Raw genomic sequence first — 24,387 nt, 5'->3', positions numbered from 1 at the left:
TTCCACTCACTGCAACTTCTTCTGGAAAATTCTCTGAGGGGAACTGATGTGTGTGTGATAGATGACACTGCTATACTTAACAATATTTCAATATCTCTGCAGTGCCTCATTTAGTCCTTAAGTCAGTCAGTGTCTGAAACCTAACACCATAAAATTAAAAAAAATCTTTATTTGCCCATGTGTGACACACACACAAACACATGTGAGGGCGACACAACACAACACAACACAACACACTAGTCTTTGGTGATAACCGGTGGAAATTGTCCAAGTGCTCAGGACTGAAGAGCATCTGTTCTTCTGCATGTTTTTCATATCGGGTTCTTTTGTGAGGAAACCCTTGCGAACACGGGGAGAACATACAAACTCTGCATAGAAAGGCCCCGAAAACCTTCTTGCTGTGAGGTGACAGTATTAGGTACTGCGCCACCGGGCCACACGTGAGGTGTTCAGGTGTTGGGGTTCACTGTCCCCAGCCGGACGCTCTACCTCCCGAGCTACATGCCACCACTATGCCACTGTCATAAAGACACTGCCCACTGAGCAAAGACACGTCTTTTAGATGTCTTTTTTGTCTTTTTCGGACGTCCAAAGACATCCAATTAGGAGCCAGAATGAAAGTATTTTTAGACGTTCAGATATTGAACCCGTTCTGCATGTCCACAGACGTCTTAGAGGGGTCCAAGCCAGACGTTTGAATATTGAGGGGGTCCAGCAGACGTACAAATGGGGTTCTGGTCCGACGGACGTTATTAAGACATGATCTGAACGTCTCCCTGACGTTGTGTGTTTGCTGGGTGGCATGGCGTCCGTTGCCAGTTTGCCGGTGTTGTTTTGTCTGCCCGGTGTGTTTTTTTCTGCAGACAGCAGTTGGCATTACAGCTGGGTTTGTGACAAAGACACATTCATCATGTTATAGTGTTGGCTATAGTGATGCAAGCTGCTGCAAAACAACATAAATGAAAATCAGCCAGTGAATTGGAGGCATTGTGCCCGTTTAGGTTTCAGACCTCACCTCCCTCGCCATGCGTCTTACTGTATGTTGGATATCCCGGTGATATTCTGTTATTGCTCAGGCACAGTGAGTACAGTGAGTAGAAGTGAACAGTGTGATGCAGTCAGCGTGGGAAACTTGCTGAGCCGGCCGTGCAGTTCAGAACACTGCAACTCTGCACGGCATTGAGTGCCACTCTCACTGGACACGATGCATAAAAAGTGTTGCAGCCATCACTACAATACAGCCTGCGTGTGTGTGTGTGTGTGTGTGTGTGTGTGTGTGTGTGTGTGTCTGTGTGTGTGTGTACTGGTGTGTTTGTGTGTGTGTGTGCTGGTTTGTTTGTGTGTGTGTGGGTGTACTGCTGTGTGTGTTTGTGTGTGTGTGTGTGTGTGTGTGTGTGTGTGTGTGTGTGTGTGTGGGTGTACTGGTGTGTGTGTGTGTGTGTGTGTGTGTGTGTGTGTGTGTGTGTGTGTGTGTGTGTGTGTGTGTGTGTGTGTGCTGGTCTGTTTGTGTGTGTGTGTGTGTGGGTGTGGGTGTACTGGTGTGTTTGTGTGTGTGTGTGTGTGTGTGTGTGTGTGTGTGTGTGTGGGTGTACTGGTGTGTGTGTGTGTGTGTGTGTGTGTGTGTGTGTGTGTGTGTGTGTGGGTGTGTGTGTGTGTGTGTGTGTGTGTGTGTGTACTGGTGTGTTTGTGTGCGTGTATGTGTGTCTTCTTGTCTTCTTTTGCCTTGTGTTTGTGTCTGTCTCGTATGCGTCTAGGCTAGCGGTCCCTCAACAGCCTTCCTCCCCTGTAGTCAAGTGATCTGTATTCGACACAAGTTTTGTGTTCTCTCTACACCATATTACAGCTCTGAGAAGATTGTTTGCTCATGAAGTATGAATAACTATGCAAACACAGCTCCCTTTACAGATGCACTCTCTTCTCGCAGTATGTGGGTAAGCAAACATTTCACTGTGTGTGCGCATATCATGAAGGAAAAAGCGCTCAAACACGTATCATCGGTTTATTTATTTAATCTGCAAGTTGGAAGATTGCAGTTAACACGTTTGAAACCATCTCATTTGTCAATGACAATACACTACTGCCACCCATTGGTCTAAATATTAAACACATACAATTTCACATACACACAGACCAACAAGGACCTCATGAAAAATTTAACTACTTACACAATTCAGAAAACTTGAAGCTCATGTATAAATAATAAGACTGCTAAACTCTTAAATACAATTCCATTGTTTTTACTTAAACAGAACTATTAAATCAGACATAAAATAGGCCTCAGGTGACCTCGACTGTGTTGGGGGGGGGGGGGGGGTGTAGTAGTTTGGAGAATAGAGGAAGAGTGGAGGAAGAGGAGGATGAGGAGGAAGACAATATTTCTAATGAAATCTGAGCAACTTTGCCTATGAGCAACTTTGCTTCACACCTATTAGTATATCCCTGTTGCCACCGGCAACGTGACTGGAGACCAAAAAAATGTCTGCACCTACAGCCAATGAGAGTTACAGGTGCCTCCCCCTTATAAGCAGGTGCAACCCGCCGTTCTGCTCCCCAAAATTCTTCAGCGAGACCTTTTAAGTTAAGCTGTAGTGTTGATTGAAGATAGAACATTTACGATAAAGCAGCTATGAGTCTTTCAAAGGCTTCTCACACATCTCGTCTAGGCCGGCGGTTGGTGGTTGCGCTTCTATGGACCCCAAAGTGGATGCTCACTACAGGTGCTTTCTCTGTAGGCTATGTAATTAGCCTACGGTAATGTAACCTTATAGTTTCTTTGGATATCTACAGTGCTTAGAGAAACGAATAGTGTAGCCTAGTCTAATGTTCTTTTGTCTTACATTGATGAAATATGCCTAGGTGTAGCCTATAGGCCTACTTGTCAAAGAACAGAAATAAGCAAGAGGTGGCAGTGGCCGGAAATGCTACTCACTAATGTGCACCGGCTGTCTGGAAGACATTTTGAGCCTGACCTTTGACCTCTATGCCCCCTTACCGTACGTCTGCTCTTCTGCAGATTTTGCTTAAGGGAATTACCCAGAGTTCATATCGTTGTGACGTGAAACACAGGGTTACCTGAAAAACGGCCAATAAACAAGCACGGACAGTTCAACCAACCCTAACGTTCACGTTCCAAAACAAAATGTTTTCATGTATACAGTTGGGCTTGCTTACAGTATCTGCACAAGTAGCCTTATAATTATTTTGGTTTCAATATCTTTATGTATAGGTTATCAATGTGTAATTTGATTTGTTTGTTTCTGTTGCCATAAATCATGATTCCTCAGTTAAAAGCTGCATGACATTAATCATCCATCTCAGTGTCGGGTTCTTTGAACTGAGATTTCCAGCATGAATATAGAAAGAGTTGTGAGGTATAGAAATGTGTTTTGTCATTCTTGAGTAAATACTTTTGGATTCCTCACAAACAAGAATCCCAGGCGTAATGTAGAAATAATTGAAATGTAAAACAAAAAGTCCCAAACCCACCATGGTAAGAACTATGTTTTGGTGTCAGTGTAATGTGATGTTGGAAGTGCTGTCCCATTGGTTTTTAGACAGCTTTGAGCCCTCGCAGCCTCTCGCACTCAACCACTTCACCAGGAGACATCAATCAGTCTGAGGGTTCAGGGCTTGAGGATCTATTAGGGGGGGGGGGGGGTGGGGTCAGTCCAGGGGGTCATGGTGGGGTCAGCCCAGGGGGTGGAGGTGGGGTCAGTCCAGGGGGTGGAGGTGGGGTCAGTCCAGGGGGTGGAGGTGGGGTCAGTCCAGGGGGTCATGGTGGGGTCAGTCTAGGGGGTCGTGGTGGGGTCAGCCCAGGGGGTCATGGTGGGGTCAGTCTAGGGGGTCGTGGTGGGGTCAGTCCAGGGGGTCGTGGTGGGGTCAGTCCAGGGGGTGGAGGTGGGGTCAGTCCAGGGGGTCGTGGTGGGGTCAGTCCAGGGGGTCGTAGTGGGGTCAGTCCAGGGGGTCGTGGTGGGGTCAGTCCAGGGGGTCGTGGTGGGGTCAGTCCAGGGGGTCGTGGTGGGGTCAGTCCAGGGGGTCATGGTGGGGTCAGTCCAGGGTTGGACATGGAAAGGCAAGATTTTTGTTGATATTTGAATGCTGATGCTCCAGTGTCACCAATAAATCCCCATGGTGACCAGTCCATGTTCGCAATCCCTAGCGAGCATGTTGGCAGGTGGTGTGTGGTGATCTATGACAACAGACATCCCTTTTCTCCTAATGTCATTGAACATGTGTCATTTTTTGCAGAATTCTGTTATTTGCCTTTTTTTGAGAATTAGTGACAGAACTGTTGGTTCACACGAAACAAAACACAATGCACATAAGCATATAAAATGTGTTTAGTAGGTTTATTTCTTTTTATAAAAACAAATATAATGAAATAAGGGACACATAATACAAGATGTAAATATTGTTATGCACTTGCATTTTTAACACTGTGTAATTGTTATTCATATGTCCTAACAGGGTGGACTGTCACGGTCCACGGTAGTTGTGGCCCCGGGCGTAGAGAGAGGATTTGTTTTGTAGTTCTCTCTTACATCCTGTCAGGAAGCATACATTTCTCCATTACCACATTTCACTGTCTACACGTCCATCTCTAGAGATAAGTGAAGATGGTTTTCGGTGACAGATGATGAAAGCCTTCTCTCCGAGGGGGCAGGATTTTCCGCCCCTCCCTTTTTGTATAAAAGACATATGTGTATTCCCAGAACTCCCACAATGCCGCAGCATCAACTGTACGTTTACAGTATGAGTCTGGGAAACTGGGTTGTGAGTTTAGCCCAATTGGAGGTCTGTGGATAGACAGATGTGCATTGTATCCTATTCTGAATCATTGTATGATATTCACAGTATTGTATTACAATATAGTTATACAATACTGTACTGTCTTACAATATAACAGTGTTTATACTGGTATGCACCATAATATTGCAACCTATTTGGGGAAAAAAAAATCCTTAACTTAAAAAAATCAAATTTCTACACAGTTTTATACATTTGATAACATTGCCTCATGAAGTCAAAACATATAAACAGCATTTTAATTGTATTGTTTATGTTGTTGATTTCATCTTAAAATATCATAGCAAAAGTGCACAAAACTGGACCGGTACATAATGGGGCTTTAAATGATGCTCTGTAAGATATATTCATATGATAGCTGTATAATTTTGCTAAAAAAGAATCAGTTTCGAGAAGATAGAACATTGTTTTGAATGCAGTGTTTAATTTTGCAAGACATCTTTTCAGTTTTGTGTTAAAATGAGCTATAGTTTCAGGAAACATATTAAAACAATGGTGGGCAAGACTGTTAGCATAATTCATTTCAAATTGCATCCATTGGTCTGGAAAAAAAAGCTCAAATAAGATTTGATATCATTTCCCCTGCAAAGACCATGCTGATTGATAGCGTATCAAAAGACAAGAAGTTTGGACAGTAGTACTACTGCAGTCAAAGAATAAAAATGTGCCTACAACAAACAAGCTTCAAGATCATCACAGAGCATTCAAAAATCAAAATCAATCAATCAATCAATCAATCAATAAATCAAAGGAAGTGCATAACAGTGATGCAGTTTGCGCACCGTTTCCCCTTCTTTAAAGGAAAATGAAGTAGCTCTGACCATTTCATTTATATATCATCAAAGTTCATCAGGTTGTTAGCTTCAGACCAGGCGGCATGTTGTGCCCCATCCATTTCTGATGCGACACTGTTGCCACTAGCCAGAGTATGACTTTCTCCTCCAATGGTGACACCACAATCTGGACATTGACGTGACATCATAGCCCCTCCACAGTCTCCTATGGCATAGACGTGGCCGTTAGGACACTTGTACCAGTGTCCCTGTCGCAGGCTCATGGCTGAGAGAATCATCTTCCTCTCCTGGTCAGTGATCCCCAGGCCAGTGCGAGGTAGCTTCTTATCCAGGTCTTCCAGGGCCTTCTTGATCCAGAGTTCGTCCTTCTGAGTGAATGGGCCGATTGCTTCTAGAACCTCCCGTATGGCTTTGACCTCAGCATCAGCCTTAACCAGGCTACCCGTGGACATTTGGCTGCGGACATTGAGCTCAGCCAATAGGGAGAGCCTCTGCAGCTCGCTCTCCAGGTCAGAGGTCTGCTGCTCCATGAACTTCTGGCGAGGATCCATGAGCCACCTCAGGAACTCGTCCACTTTGTCCTCAAAATGGCCGCGCTCCAGACTGGACATCTGCTCCCTGGAAAGGTTCAGTAGCTGCTCCACTTTTTCAAGGAAGCCCATTTTATTCTCCAAGACCCATAGGTCCTTGGCGGTGAGATGGGATGCTCCTAGCTCATCTCTGATTTGGAGATACTCCATAGGCAGGTACTTCGGTATGTCCTGCTCATCTTCCCAACGCTTCCTTAAGGCCTCCTTCTGCTCCTGGATGTCCGATTGGGGACCATTAATCTTCTCTTTCACTTTCTCTATCTCCGCCAGACAGCGGTTGATGTGCGCCCGGTAGCGGAGGGTGGTGCGGATGGGGGTGCGACACCTGGGACACTCCTTCAGCTTGACGGCCCGCTCGTCGTCCTCCATCGCCATGAGGCGGTCCATCGACGCCGCCTCGAAGAAGTGGGAGCAGTCCTCCAGCTGGACGAAGCGGGCCCCGGGCTCGTCCTCGGGGCCGAAGACCACCTCGGTCACCTCCTGGCGGTGGCACACGCGGCACTTCACGGGGCAGGCGTCACCGCACAGGCCCACGCAGGGGTGGCCGCAGGCCAGGGTTTTCGTGCAGGGCCGGTTGCACGGAGGCCGGTCGCAGGGCTCGCCACAAAGGCGGCCGCAGCGCTGGTGGGGGCACTGCCAGGCACAGGGCTCGGCGCAGGGGGCGCAGGGCTGGCCGCAGGGCTTCTTGCAGACGCTGTGGGCGCACAGGTTCTCGCAGGGCCGGCGGCAGGGGGGGCAGTCCTTGGAGCAGGGCTCGCAACACTCGTGGGAGCAGACCAGGATGCGCCGGCACCGGCGGGGGCAGGGACTGTGGTAGCGGCCTTGGTGGCACACGTGACAGCTGCCGCTGCACCGGTGGCCGCACGTCAAGGTCTGGCCGCACGGCGTCCTGCACAGCGGCTCGGCGGCCGCCCTCTGGTAATAGCAAGCGCCCTCTTGGCTGTGTCCACACTTGAGCTTGAGCGTGACGCTGACCATGCAGTCGGCGGTGCACGGGGCCCCGCACGCGGAGGCGCAGCGGTGGCCGCACGGCAGCGTCTTCTGGCAGGGCACCTGGCACGCAAACTTCTCTGGGGCCAGGTGGCAAGGCACCATCTGCTTGTGCCGGCACGCCGGTATGGTCTTCTCCACCTTCACCACGCAGTCCTTGGGGCACTCTTGGTAGCACACACGAGGGCACCTGTGCATGAGCTTGCAGAGAACCTTCTGGCACTCCTTGCCGCACTTGTACTGCTTGTGCTCCGGGTCTACGGGGTGACAGGCTCTGGAGCACACGTGGCCGCAGTCCAGGCGGAACTCGCAGGGAAGGTCGCAACCCCCCTCGGGCGCCCCCTTGAAGTCGTCGGCCCCGGAGGCTGAGATGCGCCGATCGGGGTGGTTCTGGCAGCACAGGGTCAGGGCCGGGCCAACCTGCTCCCTCTCCTTCAGCGTTTGGAGGATGTTGCTCCACAGCTTGACCTTTCCCAGCATGCCCATGTCTCCGATGCAGTAGAGGCCCTTCTTGGCGCGAGACAGAGCCACGCAGACTCGGTTGGGGATGTTCAGGAAGCCCACGCGTCCCTCGACGTTACTACGGACCAGGGACAGCAGCACGATGTCGTTCTCCTCGCCCTGGTACTTGTCTACCACGTGAACTTTGACCCCCGAGAACTCGCTGGCAGGCATGAGGCTGCGCAGGCAGTAGAGCTGGCCGGTGTAGGTGGTGAGGATGGTGATCTGGTGGGGCTGGTAGTCCTGCAGCAGGAGGTAGCGGCAAAGAGCCACCACGAACTTAGCCTCGTGAGGGTTGCGGTGGCTCTTCCCGTCCCTGATGTGTTCCTCGTGGTGCTTGTGCTCCACAAAGAACATGTTAGTGAGGACACCCTGTGGAGGGACACATAGGAACATGTTAGTGAGGACGCTCTGTGGAGGGACACATAGGAACATGTTAGTGAGGACGCTCTGTGGAGGGACACATAGGAACATGTTTGTGAGGACACCCTGTGGAGGGACACATAGGAACATGTTAGTGAGGACGCTCTGTGGAGGGACACATAGGAACATGTTAATGAGGACGCTCTGTGGAGGGACACATAGGAACATGTTAATGAGGACGCTCTGTGGAGGGACACATAGGAACATGTTTGTGAGGACGCTCTGTGGAGGGACACATAGGAACATGTTAATGAGGACGCTCTGTGGAGGGACACATAGGAACATGTTAGTGAGGACGCTCTGTGGAGGGACACATAGGAACATGTTTGTGAGGACGCTCTGTGGAGGGACACATAGGAACATGTTAGTGGGGAGGCCCTGTGGAGGGACACATAGGAACATGTTAGTGAGGACGCTCTGTGGAGGGACACATAGGAACATGTTAGTGAGGACGCCCTGTGGAGAGACACATAGGAACATGTTAGTGAGGAGGCCCTGTGGAGGGACACATAGGAACATGTTAATGAGGACGCTCTGTGGAGGGACACATAGGAACATGTTAATGAGGACGCTCTGTGGAGGGACACATAGGAACATGCTAGTGAGGACGCTCTGTGGAGGGACACATAGGAACATGTTAGTGAGGAGGCCCTGTGGAGGGACACATAGGAACATGTTAGTGAGGACGCTCTGTGGAGGGACACATGAGAACAAAAGCAGCTACTTCTTTTCCTTGTGTCTTTAAAAAGACTGCAGTGTTAACCTAGTGGCAGAGTCATCATTGCCATTTTGTTTTGATTCTCTACAAACACACCTTGATGTTCTCATAGTCCAGCACAGAGGGGTGGTTCTCCAGCTTGTCATAGATGTGAGGAGTCAGGAGACGAGCTATGTCGGGCCTCATCCGATGCTTTCGAGCACACACACACACACACACACACACACACACACACACACACACACACACAGGAAGAGTAAAGGTCAGCACAGAGTGAATTATCTTTCATTTCATGTATCTCATTTTAAGAGGGACACAGTTGCAACACTCGCATTGCTTGATACAAAACGTTTGAATTTGTCCGTCTCTTGGGGAAGTTCGATCTTCATTCATACCTGGTAGTTAAGCCTGACGTAGGGGAAGTCCATCTTGACCAGCCTCTCAAACATGGACACCTCCAGACTGAAGTTCTTGGCCAGATCAAACACTGTGGCACTGGGCCGGAGCTACAGGGCAGAGCAGAGATCTAGGTGAACACAGTCTCTTAGTAGAATAGGGATCTACTGTATGTGAACGCCAGTGTTGTACAGTGGAGATCCAGGTGAATGCACCCATGTTTTATATAGAATAGAGATTTGAGTTGAGTTTGAGTTTAATATTTCTGCCTCACAATCTTTACAAATTGAATTGTGCAGGATATACAAAATACAGAGATCTAGGTAAAAACACTTGTGGTTAGAGCATCTGACCAATCGCTGCGAGGTCGCTAGATCAAGACTGGGCCACGCCTACCGTTGTGTACATGAATGTTGTGTAGACTTGGCAGAAATGTAATATAATATAGTATGCTTTAATCAATGTAAAATCCTGCTACCTTAGAATGAACCCTTTATATCTACATCGGTGGGATCTCCCATGGAGGCCGCCATGTTGCACCAGATTCAGTGGGTTGCAATTTGCAACCTCACCACTAGACGCCGCCAAAGATCGCACACTCCACCTTTAAGAAAGGTATTTAACCCCAATACTAGCTCAAGAACTAAGTCGTTTGGAGTAAAAACATAAACCATAACCCTAACCCATTAATTATGTAATTATTGTCCATTTTCATGCATAGCAAAGTCATCTCCCTCATGAAAGAGTCATGACTTTTGCAGTCTATGTGGCATGGTCTATGAATTAGCTTGCCTGACTGACTGGGCTTTGGGTCAGTGTGCTGCTAACCCACATGTACAGTAAATACTGTTCAGGTCTGTGACCCCAGGGAACCAACTAGGATGAATCACTGGACCAGCTCACTGGGACTGTATTAGTGTTCTGTGTAGTGTGCAAATGAGCTCGCTCTTAGTTCTGCTATCCTGATTAGTTTTGCTGTTTTCATGTGTGTTTTGTTTTTCCTGGAGGACAGTGTGTGTGTGTGTGTGTGTGCGCGTTTGCCAAGTTTGTTTGTTTGTGTGTGTGTGTGCGTTTGCCGTGTTTGTGTGTGTGTGTGTGTGTGTGTGTGTGTGTGTGTGTGTGTGTGTTTGCCGTGTTTTTGTGTGTGTGTGAGAGAGTGGGAGGGCTGGCGGGCACAGAGAGACAAATTCTCCTATAACGTATTGTGTTCCGCCTGATTCAACGCCAAACGTGTGATTAATGAACAGCGTTAGAAAAGCCATAGCTTGTTAGACTCTGAAGGTGTGATCCATCCACACACACACATTCCAGGGTGTGAGCTTGACTAAAACAAAGTGCATTCCTTGGCAGGAAAAAGAGCAGCCAGTGTGATGTTGGGCTACAAAATATACAGTATAGAGAGACACAACCTGCTACTGATTCACCACCAGTGAGGGCAGAGGAGAGATAATCCTCGTGAGCATAGTTCAGCCTACAGCACACTTCTCATTCCATTTCTTTTTAATCCAAGTCAACTGAGGTGTGAAAATGACCATTGAATTCCAATTGACAAATGCCCAACTCGCACTAAAAGCGATTTTCCTCTCAGACTCTATTTCCATTCTTTCATTTCAATTCCTGTGCTGAGTGGAATTACAATGAACCTAGCGAGTTGAGGATCGCTTGGCTTCCATTTTCGTAATGTATAAACAAACAACAGATCATGAATAAAAACACGTACTGTGTGTGGTACCAATACACGGTACTGGCAGGCCTCTCACGTCATTCATTATACAAGTAAGCATCCGTTTCACCATTCCTTCTCCATCTCCAACCATCTCCTTCCTTTAACCATTTTAGATGTTTGATTGCTGAGTATTGCACATCTAATTGTAATTGTTTTAACTGAACTGGTTTTAGTCTGTTCGTATTATCTTATCTATTTTATGCTTTGTTTTTAGTGTTATCTGTTTATTCTTGTTTTATCACCGACTATTTTATTTATTTTACTCGTCGCCACTGTAAATGAGGGCAACCTCAGTGTCCTTCGAGTCTAAATAAAGGTTATTGAATTGAACTTAATTGTTTACTGGTCTGCATCCAGAGCTGCCTTTATCTGTCCATCCACAAAGCCTTATCATTGTATATGTGGCCATAAAAAGCTCTGTCCAAATGACCCAGAGACAGACGGACAGACAGACAGACAGACAGACAGACAGACGAGACAGACAGATAGACAGACAGATAGACAGACAGACGGACGGACGGACAGACGGACGGACGGACGGACGGACGGACGGACGGACGGACGGACGGACGGACGGACGGACGGACGGACGGACGGACGGACGGACGGACGGACGGACGGACGGACGGACAGACAGACAGACAGACAGACAGACAGACAGACAGACAGACAGACACACAGGTACCTGCTGGTGATCTCCTATCAGGATGAGGTGTTGGCAGGCACGGCTCAACGTGGTGATGGTGTGGGCCTCCAAAACCTCCGCCGCCTCCTCCACGATCACCAGGCGAGGGCCCACCTCCTGCAGGGCCTGGCGAAACTTGGCGGCCCCCGTGGTCGTCATGCCGATGACCCTGGCCTTCTTCAGGACGCACAGGTTCTCCCGGACGCGGATCTCGGCCTGGCGCTCGGCCGCGTTCTGGTACTCCCGTTCTGCCTTGTGGACCTCCTGGAGGAGATCCAGGCGGTACCGGCCCAGCCATAACCTGCAGACATGGAGCGGAGGAACCCGGGGGAACCCGGCGGAACCACGCGGTCAGCTGGCTGCTCCCCGGGACCCAGGGAGAGGTTCTAACATTCTGTAACTCTATACTGACAATCGAGTATAGATACGTCGTAATATACAGTAGAATATGCAGCGGAAGAGTCGCATAAGTTGGGCGATTTCATTCGGCGGCACAACGAGCAGCGGCGTCGCAGCTCCGTTGCCAAGGCGACGGAACCCCCACAGGCTCGGAGGTGAGCGAATCAGCTCGCGCGTCTTCCGACAGTCATTCCTCTCAATGATTAGCTGTCCTAATCGTGACGGGGGCTGCCTAGGGGGGTGACAGGGACGAGGAGAGAGGAGGGGGAGGGGAGGTTTTACCGGTACAGCCTCCATCTGTCTGGCAGGCTGAGGGTCCAGACGTTGGCCACGACGGCCTCCTCCTCCGCGCTCATGGCCGTCGCCTCCTCCAGCTCCTTCCTCACGCGCTTCTTCATCCTCTTCCTCTGCTCAGGCGGAATCTGAACAGCCACACGGAAACATGTGAGGAGGATTCAACGTCTACCGTCACACTTTAGTACTTAATCCTCTTCGTTCTTTGTGGAGCATAAGGTCGCGTCGCACTTTATTGCCCTGTCCGAGTCAACAGAAGCAAACGTTGTGCGTCTACATTAAAGAGGTTAGTTTACATTATAGAGATGCAAACCTGGTTTATGACACGTACTGTACCACGGACAGTCATTTGATACATGTGATGTTATCTGTCAAATCGCCACCAATGAGGGCTGGCAGTGTGGGCGGGGGGGGGGGCGTGGCCGACGTCTGTAAGGTGATTGGTTACCTCCCAGCCGCCGTCGTTCTGCTGTGGCTGCGCCGCGGCGTTGTCCAGGTTCATGGCGAGCATCATGTCCGCCGCCTCTCTGACGCTCTCCTCCACCCGCCTCCTCTCCCTGTCTCGCGCCCGGCCCTGGTCGTCCACCCTGTCCTCGATGATGCGATCGGCCTGGATGAGCTCAGCCTCCTCGGTGATGTCGATCAGGTCCTCCTTCTCCTCCTCCGCCTCCTCCTCCTCCTCCTCCTCAGCCCCTACCGGACGCGGAGCGGAACGAGAGGTAAGAGATCGGGTGAGATGTCGCTGGTTTGTGTCGATCAAATGACAAATACAGGTTTACAGCAAGAGCAAGAGTCAAAGATACAGGAGTGCTTATAAATAATGTTGATATAACAACAAGTGAGAACACTCTTCATGCTCTGGTGTGACATTGCTTGTTGATACTGGTAGGCTACACCTTTTGTATGTCCCCGGGCTTTAATAGTTTAGGCTGGGATTTAAGAATGCAAACGCTGGGATTTAAAAATGGCAAACTAGATTCTCTGCCATAATCCTTCCCGTGTTTCAACACGGATCTATATCTCTGTTTCTTTATGTACATTACCTCTATGGTTTGACAATGACGGGGCTTCTCACCTGCATTTCCATTCTCAGTCTCTGTCGCCCTCTGCTGGAAGAAGGTGGAACCCAACCCCAGCCACTCCATGATCAGAGACGGCCTTTTCCTTGCTCCACCCCAGATCTCAAAGTCATCCAGGCTCTGAGGATGAAATACAGTAGCAATTAGCACTGTATGTCACTGAAAATGTCTTGAAAATGTCTTGCGAAGTGTCAAACAGTCTCATATCTGAGGGCACCACAGACTGCGTTTTCTTAATTGTTTCAGCACTTCGAGATTGTCTGACAATGAAAAGTGCTTTATAAATAAATAAAAAATATTATTTATTATTATGTTAACTTGTTCGTTATGCTCCGGTGATAAAGGTGTTGGCGTCATCTCACTAAGACGAACACGGATAAACGAACTTCTCTAAGCTAATGAAACAAGAGACGGTGACTCACGGGCGGGAGGCTCAGACTGTCCCAGTGTTCGTCTGAGATGAACCTGTTTAGGAAGTTCTCGTGGAGGATTCCTCTCAGACTGCACTCCAACTGCGCCCCCCGGGTCTGGATATGGACCTCCGCTGCCCGCAGCTCCTCATAGGTCTGAGACCGGAGCACACCCACAACAACCATGACTGACTTGACACGCTAGTGGTGGAATAGCAGCGGTTTGAATTCCTACAGCTTCGCCTCTCACCAGGAAGGTGGCTTGGCGCAGGTGACCGGGCAGGTAGCGTTTGAATTCGGGTGACCTGGTCAGCTCCTTCAGATTGAAACGCTTCAGAATCTCGCTAGAGCTACGGCCGCCCACTCTCACAATACCCTCCGGAAGAAACTTGTGGATACCTGTGGTGCCGTGAGGTGGGGAAGAGAGACGTACAGTAGCAGACAGGTCACAAGCTACACATATCAAGCATTCATACAAACATACAGAGGTGAAAAACCGGGCTTCAGATTCCAGGTTTTACCCCTCTGCAAACATAAATCCAAATTATGAAATTCCTATTTCTCTCTTATTTTGTTTTGTCTTCTATGCAATATAAAATTACAATACAATGAATACAATAAAAAATAAGCTTGATTTCACAATAGCTGAGACCACATACAGTAGAAGTATTTTCGATCGGTCTGAATCTTCTCTCGTCTAATTAGTGGATTAATGACAGCTGTGGTGCAGCTGTAGCATGGACAACAGCAGCGTTGAACTTTGACCGAAAAAACCGACTCACCTTCTAAGAACTGGTCCAGGGCGTGGTTGGTGTAGCACACCACAAGCATGGGGGGGGAGCCATCTTCCCACTCTTCCCTAGTGGTTAACAGAGCCTGGGCAATCTTTAGACCCACATGAGTCTTTCCTGAGATAGTATGGAGAGATGGAGAGAGAGAGAGAGAGAGAGAGAGAGAGAGAGAGAGAGAGAGAGAGAGACTATGTATATGCGGCACAGATGAGGCCTGAAAGAACGACACTGTCAAATCCACTCACTCCAGCAGATCAACAAGAGAGTAAAGAGTGAATTTCTATTCGGTCGTCTGATACGATCACTGCCATATACAGAACGTGTTCCTTCTGCTGTTCCACTATCGAATTATTCCCACAGATGTCGCGAGCGCGAGCATTAAGAGTCACTCTGTCACCTGTTCCAGGGGGTCCCTGTATGATGGCTAGCTCCTTGGTGAGGGCCAGCCGGAGGGCTCGCAGCTGAGACTCATCCAGCCCCATCTGCTCCATGGAGGGCCACGCCTCGGGCCTCAGGGCGTGGAAGGGCTTGACGCTGCTCTTGAACTCAGGCGCTGCTATGTCCGCCAGCCGGTAAATGTCATTCGCAGGCAGGTAGGCTGGGGGTCGCACATCTGCGCTGCACTCCACGATGTATCTGCGTAACAAGAACATATATGGTTCCGTATCACCGGTGAGCAACGGCACCTGGGGGTGTTATGGTAAATGGACTGCACTTATATAGCGCTTTTCCACCTTAGCGGCACTCAAAGAGCTTTACAATGGCCTCTCTTTCACCCATTCACACACACACTCACACACCAATGGTGGCAGCTGCCATGCAAGGTGCTAACCTGCTCATTGGGAGCAATTTGGGGTTAGGTGTCTTGCTCAAGGACACTTCGACACTTCGTGTTGTTAGAGTATATAGTAGAGTGACTGACAAATGTTTGTATTTGATGAGGACAGCTTACACACGCACACACACACACGTACACACCTCTGGAATGGCAGGTCCTCCTCTTCCAGTTCCTGTAGGCCCTCAAGGACATACCGGTAGGCCTCGAAGTAGGCTGTGGTCTCCACCATGAGGAACGTGTGGAACACCTGGTCCATCTGTGGAACCACAGTCGTAGGAGTTACTCTCCTCATCGGGAAAAATGACCAACTAGGCCCGAACCTCGCCAGCCAAGCTAGCGACGAGTGATACGATGACCGCGTGAGTATCGTGTGGTTTCAAATGTCTCGTGCTTGACGGGTAGACTTTCCACAGGATCGCGAACGTCATAACGAATGAGAAAGTCACCTGCAGTCTGGCCAGGGTTGTCCTACTCTGCTCGCAGAAGATAAGCTGGACGAAGCCTTTCTGCAGGTCCTTGGGTTCCCGGTCCGCCACCGTGGCAAACAGGATGGTCACAAAGTTGTCACACGACAGGCAAACGAGGGAGCCGTACAGCAGACGCTTGGAGTTCTCCCAGCGGACAAACTGAGACAGAGAGAAAGAGCGCCAAAGAAATATTTAGGACAACTGACTAGTAAATCAAGCCACATTAGTTAAAAGTTGACTAGCAGTTTAATTTTTATTCGTCCAGGTTAGGCTAAATTAGTTAATTGTAAAAAAACAAACACAAAAAAACAGATTCGAGAGAGATTAGGTCTTATCCCTGATCTACACACACCTGGAGAGGCTTGGAGTCAAACTGGACCTTATAGGCTATCCCAGCGCGGGTGCACATGGGAACCACCAATCGGGTGTCAAAGTAGACTGTGATGTCATCAAAGCGCTCCTTCTTCAGAGGGGCGTTTGCCCTACCCAGGTCCCGCTGGCACCGGAGCAGGTGCTGTATGCCCTCGCGCAGGGGCCGGACAAAGTCCTCCCTGAGCAGGCGGAAGTGCGTGTCCAGGTAGAGCAGCCCGCTGGCGTAGCGCTGCGACGTCAGGTTCGGCCGGATGAACGGCCGCTGCTCCTGGTGGAACTCCTCCGGCGTGGGGTATATGGGCAGGGTCCTGAAGTCTTCCACCCCCGCCGGAGGGTCCTCGTTGGCGGGTAGGAGGGAGTAGGTGTCCTTGTCGGCGCGGAGGGTGCCGTCCCTGGCCTTCTCCTGGAAGTGAGTCACCAGACCCTGCAGCCTCTCCAGGCTCTCCTCCGTCTCCTCCGGGATGTTCGCCCCGGACGCCCGCAGCCCGACGATGGCCGCTCCGACCAGGGCGGTCAGCATGGAGACGGACTGTACCGTGCTGGCTGGGAAGATGCTGTGCATTTTGGAGAGGAGGGTCAGGATGTCGACCAGGTCCCGAGGGTATTGCTCCCGGCGGGCGGGGTTGGGCTCCATCCCCATCCTGGTCACGAAATGGGGCAGGAGGGTGCGAAGGAAGCCCGAGTCCTTGACCACAGCGGCCAGGCGTTGCACGGTGCAGCGGTCCGTAGACTGGAAGGCCTTGCCCAGGACCTGGCAGAGACGCCGGATCAGGTCCTGGCCCATCTCTCGCTCCTCCAGGAGGGCTTGCAGAGCGGTTCCCGAGGAGAGGGTGATGGCGATCTCCGACGAGTCTTTATCCGAGAGCCTCTCGAAGGCTCGGAGGCCCAGCGCTCGACCCTGAGGGGCGCCTCCGTCTGTAGACCTCCGTCCGCCTCTCCCGCCTCCCCCTCTCTCCCCCTCACTACCTCTACCTCTCTCTCCCCCGTCTCCCCTCCCTCTCTGCCGTCCTCCGTCTCTCTCCCCTCTTCTACCCCCTCCTCTCTCTCCTCCTCCTCCTCTCTCTCCTCCTCCTCCCCCTCTCTCTCCTCCTCCCCCTCTCTCTCCTCCAACTCCATCTATCCTCGCCCCTTGGCCTCTCCCTCTATCTACTCTCCCTCCCCCCCTTCCAACACCCCTCTCTCCACTCTCAGCTCTTCCCCCCCTTCCCCACCCACCCCTCCTTGCTCCTCCTCTTCCTCTCTCGTTCCCCCCATTTTCACCCCTCCCCACTGCCCTGGCTCCTCCCCACCGGTCGCCCGTCCCGACCACGCCTCTCTGCCCGACCTCGGCATCTGGAACTAGAAGAGATTGTATTAAACATCATTCATCATTCCATCCTACAAGATGGCGTCCATCTTACAAGGCTAGTTCTATTAATACATCCATGGGCTAGTCTCACCTCTTCCGGGATTTCCATTGGCTGCTCCTCGCGCCCTCCGTGAGAGGACTGGGTTATGGGACATTCAGCCAAATCTGTGCCTTTTCTGTCCCCAAGACATTACATTCATAAATATGCAGGAAAAGTATCTGTATAATACATTAAATTATCAATCAAAGTGTCCTACTCTTTGTCCTTATTGCAATTTGAAGATACATGATCTAAAACTGTAATAAAAACTACATAGAGCACTGAACAAATAGGATTTTTGCCTGTCCCCATAACAATATTTTTTTGTATTATTGTGTGACTCAATTTAGGTCGCTTTTAAATGTATATCTGGTAGAACATTAATTCATTATAATACTATTCTCTTGATTTTAAGTTATACAGTTGAAGTTATTTCAGGTGGTTTACAATGTGAACATTCTTTCAGGGAGGGAATGTTGTATTTTATATGCAGAAAAGTATTTTCAAGTTAATATTAGGTAGATCTACTGGTCGATCTGACGATCTGCTTCAAGTAATATGTTCAACTTGTTGTATCTGTTGCCTTTCTTTTTGCCTTTTGTAGAGGAAGATGGAGAGCCCATTCTGTACAGAGGAGCAGGAGCCAGACACACACCTCCTCTCTCTCTCTCTCTCTCTTTCTCTCTCCTTGCCTCCACTGCCCCACCCCATACACACACATGTATACAGACACACTCTCAAATACATACTGTATGTCATACATACACGCACACACATACCCACACTCACATGCATACTATACACATTACACATGCACTCTCACATACATTGTATCCACACACACATACATGCATACATACACACATGCATACAAATACACACTCACTCACATACTGTATACAAACACATGCACATACATTAACACAGTTGTTTGCATGCACACGATTAAGCAAAGAGCACTTGTTCTGTTACTGTTGACACCTGTTGTGTTATACTCATCCATTTACGACTATTTACAGAGCTCTGTTTTACCTTTATTTGATTGAAGGAAGTTCTGAGACATCCCGTTGTTCTCATACACATAAACACTCAATCATGTTACTCGGTGCTCATTCCTGTTACCCAATATTAATTCCTGTTACTCAATTGTTTTTTATTGAAAAAATAAAAACAAAACATTTATTTTTAAATGTAAATAAATTATTTTAATGTTTAGTCCATCATTGAAACACTTGTTGGGTAAATCATATGACAGATTTTTTTTTTTTTTTTATCAAATTGAGGTAGAGGTCTCGTTTAAAATGTAATAATGGCTTTGTGTTTTGTTTTTTTAAATGCATTTCGCCTGTTTATTTCAGACTTTTTAACTAGTTATATATGTTTTGAACGTGTATCCAATTATTTCTTTAAAATACCCACTTTATTGAGAAAGAACTTCTTGGAATTACTTTTAATTGATATGTAAACAGTTATAGGCCTAAGAGTATTGGTAACAGGACTGAGAAAAATGCAACTATCTTCCATTTTGAAACCTTGTAAAACAGATAAAATATGTACCTGAGATTGACCATTACATATTTTGAATAGTTTAACATGTGGGTTATTAGATACAATGCAGAAAAAATTTAGAATTAAGTTTAATTTTGAAAAATTACAACATGCAAATGGAACTGATTCGGTGGAATGGCCCTTATCCATCACACCTCCCCAGATGGAAACTTACTTGCCTTATAGATCTCCCCACAAAACAATCACACCCAGGATGAAGTAGGTTTGAGTTGTTCACTCTCAGAAGATTTATGTGATGATCCTCACAGAATGTCTGTTGTAGTCAGCAGAAACAAAAAAAAGAGTAGAGTGGATTTAAGCAATTGACCACGAGAGGCAGTTGTTACAGGGGATTTTACCACAGCTACGGGGCGTCAGTTAACAGTTAGTTAAAACCCCCGTAGCTGTGGTAAAATCCCCTGTAACCCACTGCCTCTCGTGGTCAATTGCTTTACTACAACGGTTACTATATATATTCACAAAAAACACTCAGAAGTAACATTCAATCATTTATTTACCGCTCATTCTTATCATTTTGGTATTTACAAAATCTTCCGCGATAGGCTATAGTTCTGAATTAAATGGTTGCCTGGCAACATAGGCTTTCTCGTCTATTTGGGTTGGCCTTGTTCACATAAACCATAAGGCATAATTCACATTTATTTGAATATTTCCAGCTATGGTGCAGTTATTACAACAGTTCTAGCTATGTTAATTTATCAGACATTATTTCATGTAATTTCAATTCACAGCTATTTCAGTGGCATGACTAGTTTCCGTCCTACCAGTGGACTCCTGAATAGAAACAAGGCAGCCACGCACATAAGCCAGGCTTGACCTGGCCTGGTATATATATTTTTATATATATATAAAGGCTAATATTAGGCTATAATAGGGCTATCCTGCTTTGATGACGTGTTTTCCTGTTAATTCTTTGTCGGGGAAGCACCAGGAAGACTATGCGGCCAAATGCGTCCCAGACCATCAAGTGGTTTGAGTAGTTCACAATTTCTTCGCATTCTTAAACAGCGGGTGCGTTCAGTAACTGGGCGGCTCAGCTACGCTCAGAGCGTAGAACGCACTTAACGGGTTGCTGATTCATAGTCGACGTAACCAACGCAAGCTACGTTGTGAACGCAAGCTCCAACATGACTCGAGAGCTTGCGTTTTCTGTTTTGTTTTGTGGAAACACAAGGAATTGCTCTATTGCTTGCGTCAAGTGACACATTTCGGCATGACCGGTTCTATTAATACATCCATGGGCATGACACACGCAAGGACGCGACGAGATCTCGCGTGGCTTTGCGAAGCTTGCGCTTAGTTTGCGTCGACTGTGAATCCGGCGCTCAGACTGATCTGCTCAGAGAAGTGAGCACTTCTGAACTACGATCAGTCTGAGCCGTTTATATAATACATCCATGGTCTGAGCGAACCCAAAAGAAGATGGATCCCAAAAGGATGCCCGTACACCTCATGGAGGTAGGCCTGTACCTCTCCAGTGCTGATGGCACACTAAAGGCAGCCGTTTTAGTGACCGAAGAGGAAGTCGCATAGGTGAAGGGATGTCACTGCCTCCTCCACCAAAACATTGAATAACGCACTACTACTACTGCTTTGTGCATAGCCATTTTCATTGAATGTTTTTGACGTGACGGTTGATCAGTGCCCAGAATGAGCACAGTGCGCATGCGTGAGCGCTGTTACTTGCACCCATGTCTAAACAGGGTCCGAACGGATACACACGCACCTGTCACATAAGGTTAGAAGTGGCACTGCTTAAAAACCTGATGTAGCCTATCCAAAGCAACTCTTTACGATCAAATAGCCTAAACCACACTCAGTTGAAGTTCCAAGTTGCAAATTAGGCTATCTCATTTATATTGGCTGTTCCTACTATCAGCACAAAGTTTAAAATAGCATGAGTTGCTGGCAATGGTGTTTAAGGAAGCAACCAAGTTGCGCCAGCATAATGTAGGCCGTTATGATAACAGAAATAGGTTTCGTTTCTCCAGAAGTCACGTCACAGTGATCGAGATTGTAGGGTAGGCTATCCAACTAGCGGAACGAACAAATATATAATAATATAATAAATCCGGTTGACTGAACAATTTCCGTGTTTCTCAATGGGAATTAAGACACCTCTCACCAGTAGGCTAGAAATTGATAAATATTTACTAACATGGTTTAATTAATTTATTATTCCATTATCTTACCTTTTTCTAGAATGGTCGGGCAGTCGATATTATCCTCATTAACAAATTTTAAAAATAAAAATGATTTCGCTTGTCTGTGCGAATCTTCCTTTCTGTGCGGTGCTCCTTGCAGTGAACCATCAGCTCAGCTGTCTGTTCCTCTCGGGTCTGACTCATGCCTTTTAAAGACCTTGCCCCATCCTTCCTGCCCGAGTTTCGTTTTCGTTGTCAGTGATCACACAAACAAAACTGTAACCATGTGCCCTGGGAATACAGGTAGGGTTTATGACAAGTTAATTACACCGAGAGAAGTTAATAACATTGAGTCACACTTTCTGGCAGAATACTTTATTGATGACATTAACATCCATATTGAATAGTTACCTATTATGTTCAGCAACTTCAAGCCATTGAATACCATCTTTTTTTGATAAAGACATGTTCCCGAACACTGAGCCTCAAACTCTGTTAAACCAAGTGTGGCAACATAAAACTACAAAAGCCACAAACGAGTCCTTTTGAGTATGACACTCTGAAGCAGGGAGTTGGCCAAGTCCAACCATAGATGGGGCGTGGCGCCATTATACGATCCGCAAACTGGTCATGTCGCGTCCACCATGCCTTCACCAACAGTCCAGAAACGAGCCATTTTGGAATATTCCTTGTCACTTTGTGTACTGCAGGTGAACTGGTTGATGTGATAGGCCACGCCCAGGCCACGCCCAGTCCTCCGTTCATCAGTCACGTCTCTTACTTCCTCCTGAACCTGAAACGAGACACCGTGTTAAATCGTTCTAACGGCAGCTGTGTCCCGGTGCACAAGAGGGGAACTTTGGTGCGGCGGTTAGCGTGATTTCACCAGGATCTTTGGGGTAAAGAGAACTTGGCTACAATCCGAAATAAAAGGCACGCACCCACGTTTAGAAAACGACGCCAAATCCCAGAGGAGCCATCTTTAGTCACATGCCGGGGATAGTGCCTACTGGCTCAGTGAATAGAGCTCAGTCTCAGCTCTCTAAAAGTATATTTCAGTCTTTTATATGAATATTTTATGTTAATACAAGAAGCATATGCCATCTATCTGAGCTAGGTCTTATTTTCGGACCATTCAGCCGGTGTTAGAGGCTACTTCAGTTGGCAGGGCCCCTGGTCAGATGTGTGTTATCTTTGGCCTTGGTGCTGCGCTCGGTATCCCCAAGTACAGAACACAGACTGGCTCCTGGTTCAGATCAACCAGGGGGCCCTGCGCTTGAGAACCATCAGTGGGAGAGACTTCTAGTTGGAACTCGTAACCCATAACGTAGTTATTTCAATAAAGAGAAACAATACGAAGTATGTCAACGGTTGTATAGCTCTCTCTCTCTCTCTCTCTCTCTCTCTGTCTCTCTCTCTAGTTAATGCTTCATTCAATACTTTTAATCCTAGGTTAGGTCTATGGTTATTGACCTTATATGGTTACTACCTGCTCTCTACTTTCACTTCAGAGTAACCACAACAAGTGAGTTTCTGTAAGAATGGATTCCATTTTTCCACTTACTTTCCCTTAGACTTGAAGCGGCCTCCTTTCTTATTGGTGGGAATGCCCAGCCTCTTCTTGTCCTCAAAGGAAGGCCTGAGCACGAACCGAACAGAAAAGAGAAATGCAGCTAAATGCACACAGGTTTCCTACGTTATAATATCTCAGGCTTCGAGAAAGGGCCGAAGAGATTGGAGTCTGACGAGGGCGTTCGTACCCGGCTCTGTATTGCTTCAGGGCTTTCTTGCTGGTGTTGGTCAACTCCTTGTCAAACACCGACTTCTTGGCTGGTTTCGTGCCTTTCTGCTGCGGACCTGAATGTAAATAAAAACAGAAAGGGTCGTTGAAACTTGAGTGTGTGAGAGACGGCCGAGATGGGGCCAGCCGGTGCGTTCCAGGGGTGAATATCAAGCGCACCCTTCGGTACTGGCTCGTCCTCGGGCATGGCTCGGGCTCGCTTGGGTTTGCGTTCCCTCTTGGCCGCTCGCTCGGCGTACATCTGAGACTTGAGGATCTCGAACTGGGCGCGGTCCTCCGACTGAGACGGGAGACAGCACAGAGGGAAGCCATTGAAAAATGACACGTGCGTGTGTGTGTGTGTGTGTAATGTGCTTGCATGTGTATAATGTGTGAAAATAATTTTAATAAAATAAATGAGTGGGAAATGAAAATAAATGAGTTCGTACTGATAGTTCTTTCTTCTTGGCCTCCTTCAGAAACTGCTCTCTCTTCTTCTTCCCCCGAAGAGCAAGGTCAAAGTCCTGGAGAGCCTTTTTCACTGTCACACACACACACACACACACACACACACACACACACACAGGGTTTTGAATTTTTGACCAGGCGGACTGACATAAGACTTTGCTGCCATAGCATGTAATGTAATGTAATAGCATAAGGAACTGCTTATACCAGCCAGATAGTAACGCAGTCCCGAAAGGGTCTCCACTCTGATGTGCTTTTACCCAGAGTTCTGTGCGTTGAAACTTGACTCCACGTCAGTCTATCCCTCTTTAATAGATGTCTGTGCTCCAGTCGACCACATTAAATGTTTATTAGACGAGGCGTGTGTCTCTATACTCACTCCGATCTTTCTTGCGCTCGTCGTGCGTTTGGAACCAGGTCCTCTGAGGCGTCTGCTCCTCGCCGTTCTGCCCCAGGCGCTTCTGCGCCACGCTGATCTGTCTCCCAAAACACAGTACATGAGCGCAACAACGCAAGTACATTTCTATGAACCCAAACACATAAACGCACGCCGTAACGTCCACACGTGTACGCACACACACACACACACCTGAGCCTCCGAGGCAGACATCTCTCTCTCCTCCCTCTCCAGTCTCATCACAGCGTACACGTCCTTCTCCAGTTTATCAATCAGGTCTCGGAACTTCAGAATCACCTCTGAAAAGAGAGAGAGGGAGGGAGAGAGAGAGAGGGAGGGAGAGAGGGGGGGGAGAGAGGGAG

General features: G+C 48.2%; 2 protein-coding genes across 2 annotated transcripts in view; both read right to left on the bottom strand.

The window, feature by feature from the left end:
- Positions 1 to 5,635: 5,635 nt before the first annotated feature.
- Positions 5,636 to 17,273, bottom strand: znfx1 (zinc finger, NFX1-type containing 1; the record flags this gene model as incomplete). The annotated part of the gene is made up of 14 exons (XM_084460701.1): positions 5,636 to 8,053; positions 8,919 to 9,014; positions 9,218 to 9,328; positions 11,630 to 11,930; positions 12,311 to 12,450; positions 12,771 to 12,991; positions 13,398 to 13,521; positions 13,824 to 13,967; positions 14,062 to 14,210; positions 14,594 to 14,719; positions 15,000 to 15,238; positions 15,581 to 15,696; positions 15,887 to 16,066; positions 16,260 to 17,273. Coding segments are annotated over 14 exons (5,379 nt in total), but the record flags the coding sequence as incomplete, so codon positions are not given.
- A 4,478-nt stretch (positions 17,274 to 21,751) lies between these two features.
- Positions 21,752 to 24,387, bottom strand: part of ddx27 (DEAD (Asp-Glu-Ala-Asp) box polypeptide 27) — a 9,925-nt gene continuing 7,289 nt past the window's right edge. Inside the window, exons 15-21 of the mRNA XM_084460627.1 lie at positions 24,218 to 24,324; positions 24,008 to 24,104; positions 23,610 to 23,701; positions 23,341 to 23,461; positions 23,141 to 23,237; positions 22,945 to 23,019; positions 21,752 to 22,173 (exon numbers count right to left, since the gene is read on the bottom strand). Of these exons, the coding sequence (XP_084316753.1) occupies positions 22,158 to 22,173; positions 22,945 to 23,019; positions 23,141 to 23,237; positions 23,341 to 23,461; positions 23,610 to 23,701; positions 24,008 to 24,104; positions 24,218 to 24,324 (605 nt within the window). The 3' untranslated portion in view covers positions 21,752 to 22,157. The remainder of the gene's footprint in view (positions 22,174 to 22,944; positions 23,020 to 23,140; positions 23,238 to 23,340; positions 23,462 to 23,609; positions 23,702 to 24,007; positions 24,105 to 24,217; positions 24,325 to 24,387) is intronic.

Source organism: Borostomias antarcticus (assembly GCF_949987555.1).
Source record: "Borostomias antarcticus genome assembly, chromosome: 33".
NCBI lineage: Eukaryota > Metazoa > Chordata > Actinopteri > Stomiiformes > Stomiidae > Borostomias > Borostomias antarcticus.
Note: the sequence above shows the minus strand (reverse complement) of the source record. Positions and strands in the feature narration are given on the sequence as shown.